The sequence below is a fragment of the Apaloderma vittatum genome, unplaced genomic scaffold, assembly GCF_000703405.1.
Source record: "Apaloderma vittatum isolate BGI_N311 unplaced genomic scaffold, ASM70340v1 scaffold37966, whole genome shotgun sequence".
In the NCBI taxonomy this organism is placed as follows: Eukaryota; Metazoa; Chordata; class Aves; order Trogoniformes; family Trogonidae; genus Apaloderma; species Apaloderma vittatum.
In genome coordinates, this window is record NW_009722924.1 from 1 (window position 1) to 3,138 (window position 3,138).

The 3,138-nt window shown below is 57.8% G+C and overlaps 1 protein-coding gene across 1 annotated transcript; it reads right to left on the reverse strand.

Moving 5' to 3' along the window:
* Nucleotides 1-227: 227 nt before the first annotated feature.
* Nucleotides 228-2,806, reverse strand: LOC104269469 (peroxisome proliferator-activated receptor delta-like; the record flags this gene model as incomplete). Its single annotated transcript, XM_009871932.1, is given in 5 exon segments — nucleotides 228-392; nucleotides 395-456; nucleotides 969-1,107; nucleotides 1,825-1,976; nucleotides 2,677-2,806. Coding segments are annotated over 5 exon segments (648 nt in total), but the record flags the coding sequence as incomplete, so codon positions are not given.
* Between the last annotated feature and the right edge of the window lie 332 nt (nucleotides 2,807-3,138).

Genomic DNA, 3,138 nt, shown 5'->3' on the forward strand with positions numbered 1-3,138 from the left:
CATCTGCCTGACAGCACCCAGGCAATCTGTGCTCCCCCTCAACAGCACCAGCCTGCAGAGCGATGGGAGTTTTTCCCAGCGAGGAGCAGGACGTGCTGAGCCCACCCGGTTGCAGCTGGGACCCCCTACACATGGGCCAGCCCCAGCAGGAGGGAGATGTTCTGCCGGGGAACAGCCTCCCCACGCTGGTCACGGCCAACCCGGCCTGCCCCGGGGAGGGAACTTACTGGGGTGCTGCTGGCCTTCCCGGTCAAGATACCTCTCGCCTTCTTTTTGGTCATGTTGAAGTTTTTCAGGTAGGCGTTGTAGATGTGCTTGGAGAAAGCTTTCAGGTCAGCCACCTGCGGGTTCTGGCAGCTGATCTCGCTCGCCGTCAGCCCCGCCACCAGCTTCATCTTCTCCGCCCCGCCACCAGCTTCCTCTTCTCCGCTTCCGGCATGCGGCCGAAGCGGATTGCTGGGAGGGGGTAAAACCAGTGGGTTAGGACAGCGAGGATGACCGCAGGAGACATGTTCAGGGAGGCAGCAGCAGATAGAGGTCTGCTAGTGAAGACCTGCAGCTACGTGACGTGGTGCTTTTCTAAGGCTGCAGCAACTCTGGCACCGACACGTCCAGGAACCAGGAGGAACCGTGATTGCCACCTTCACCGACACAGCCCTGCACTGAGCCCCATCACCACTCCCCTGGGCTCTCGCACAAACCCTTCCCTCAGAAACACCCTGACACGGCCAGGAACAAGATGGTTACACCTGAAGTTTAAAAATCCCAGTACAGAAGAGCAATCGGCGTGTCCAGTTCCCTTTGGGACAGCCGTGTGCTGAGGGCTGGCCTGCACGGTGGGAATGAACCGTACAGAAGAACAGGATGAAGAGTCAAAACCTCAACGCACTGGTTTGAAAGATGATCCCCTAGTAAGAAGAGAGCCAACCCCGCGGCACCCATCTGGCCGCGCCTGCGGTGACACCCACCGTTGTGTGACATGCCCAGCGAGAGGCATTTCTGGAAGCGGCAGTACTGGCACTTGTTCCGGTTCTTCTTCTGAATCTTGCAGCTCCTCTCGCACTTCTCGTACTCCAGCTTCATGCGGATCGTCCGGCGGAAGAAACCCTACGGGTGGGCAGCACGGAGCGGGACGTGGAGCAGGGGGACAAGGCAGTGTTAGCACCTGTGGTTTGGGACCAGGCTCACTTATTGTTCCCAGAAGCCTTGTGCAGGTTGAGCCCTGGGGTTTTTTTGACACAAGCAGGATCTCAAGGAGAGGTCGTGGGGCAGGAGAAGGGGGTTGCAGAGGAACCATTGGAGGGCAGCTCATGGACACCGGGTGTGTGACGCTGCAGGGAGGGAGGGAGGAACGAGCTGCGTGCTGGCCCCAGACTGCAGCAATGTCTGGCACGACCTGGGCCACTAACACAGCCCTGCTGGCATCTGCTGCGGGGGAAAGAATTTCAGAGGCACATCCAAGCTGCAGCCAGTGATCCCAGGGGAATAAACACACAGCTCATTGCTCATCTGCAGCGCAGAAAGCATCTTTATAAGCAAAGCCGGGGTCCCCAGGGGCATAGATGGATTTGCCTTACAAAGTAAAGCATGACGGTGCAAGATTTGGACTGTGCGCATCTCAGCTGCCTCCCCCAGGACAGCATTTGCACGCCTGCTTGTAATGTCCACACTCTCTGAGCAGGTTGCAAATGAGTTTTTTTACAATCGCTCAATCCTGCATCCCTGTTTTGTTGGGAATCTGCTCGTCTGAAGAGATGGCGTGGTCCCCGGGCTCTAATCTCTGCTCGGCCTTGCTGAACTCAGCCCTCCCCAGGGCATACGTACCTTGCAGCCCTCGCAGGCGTGCACGCCGTAGTGAAATCCCGAGGCTTTGTCTCCGCAGACCCTGCACTCCACGTTGAGCGCTCCCAAGGCCGCCTCCTCGCAGCCCATCTGCAGCTGGTCCGACAGGGAGGGAGAGGAGCTCTGCGAAAGGTCTGTGAATGCACAAAGGGATATATCCCCCCGTGTAGCAGCCACACGCCCGGGGTCACGTCTAACTCCTCTGGCCACGGAGGGATTTCCAGCGCCGTCCCAGCCTGCCGCTGGCGGTGCATGTGGGCAGTCTGACCTCCGAGCTCAGGCACTGGCTGCAGGGAGGTGCCACGCACAGAGCCAAGAGTGCCCCCGGTGCGCCCAGCAGCTGAGAGACTCCAAATGGATGCCAATTTCTTCCCTCTGGCATTCATGTCTAGGCAATGAAACCCAACCAGCAAATTTTATAATCCCCACTTGGCAGGCAGCTGGCATGGGGCTGCCTAGCTGGAACACCCAGGGCTCTGGAGGAGCTTCTTCAGCAGCAACAAACCTCCTTCCCCAGCTCCTACAATCAGTTTGCACTGAGAACTTGAAGAAGAAGCGGCCAGGGGAGCACTCTCAGGGAGTCCCCTCACTCTGGGGCATGACGTTACCTGCCTGCCCTTTCAATTTCCATCTCCCAAGCCGCTGCTGTGCAGTGACCGCAGAGGAAGAAATAAGCCTCTCCCTAACTTGGCCCTCGATGCATTATTTGACAAAGGGAAGAGATTAAAACAAGCCAAACTCCACTCATGGGGCCCTTACAGCTCATCATGCTGCCCGGAGCACGTGGATGCCTGGATGTTCCAGGGACAGCCGAGCTCCCGCGGCTGCGCTCACCTGTGTAGCTGCTCGAAGGCAGCGAGCTGTCTGGTCCTCCACTTGGATCCGAGGCTCCGCTTGCCACCATCACTGCCTCTTCCTCCTCCTCTTCCTTGACCTCAGGTACTTCCTCCTGTAGTTGTTCCATAATTGATCACCCCTCAGTGCCAAGACTGCAGTCCCTGTCATAGCTCTGGCATCATCCGCGTCTATCCGAGATGGACCCTACCAGGCTGTTCCTGCTAGCCTGCGGGACGGAAGGAGAAACACGGGGTGTCAGCTCGGGACACCCAGCCAGAGCACCCCAGCACATGCTGGTCCCACCCTGCTTTCTCTCCTTATCCAGGGAGACAAGACCGACCCGAGCCCTTTACAGGTCATTTTGAGCTCCAGTACGAACACTCTGCAGGACTCAAAGAAGCAAAAGTTCACCGTAATTGTATTTAAAGCCCAGCAGACAAAGCTTAGACCGTAAACCAG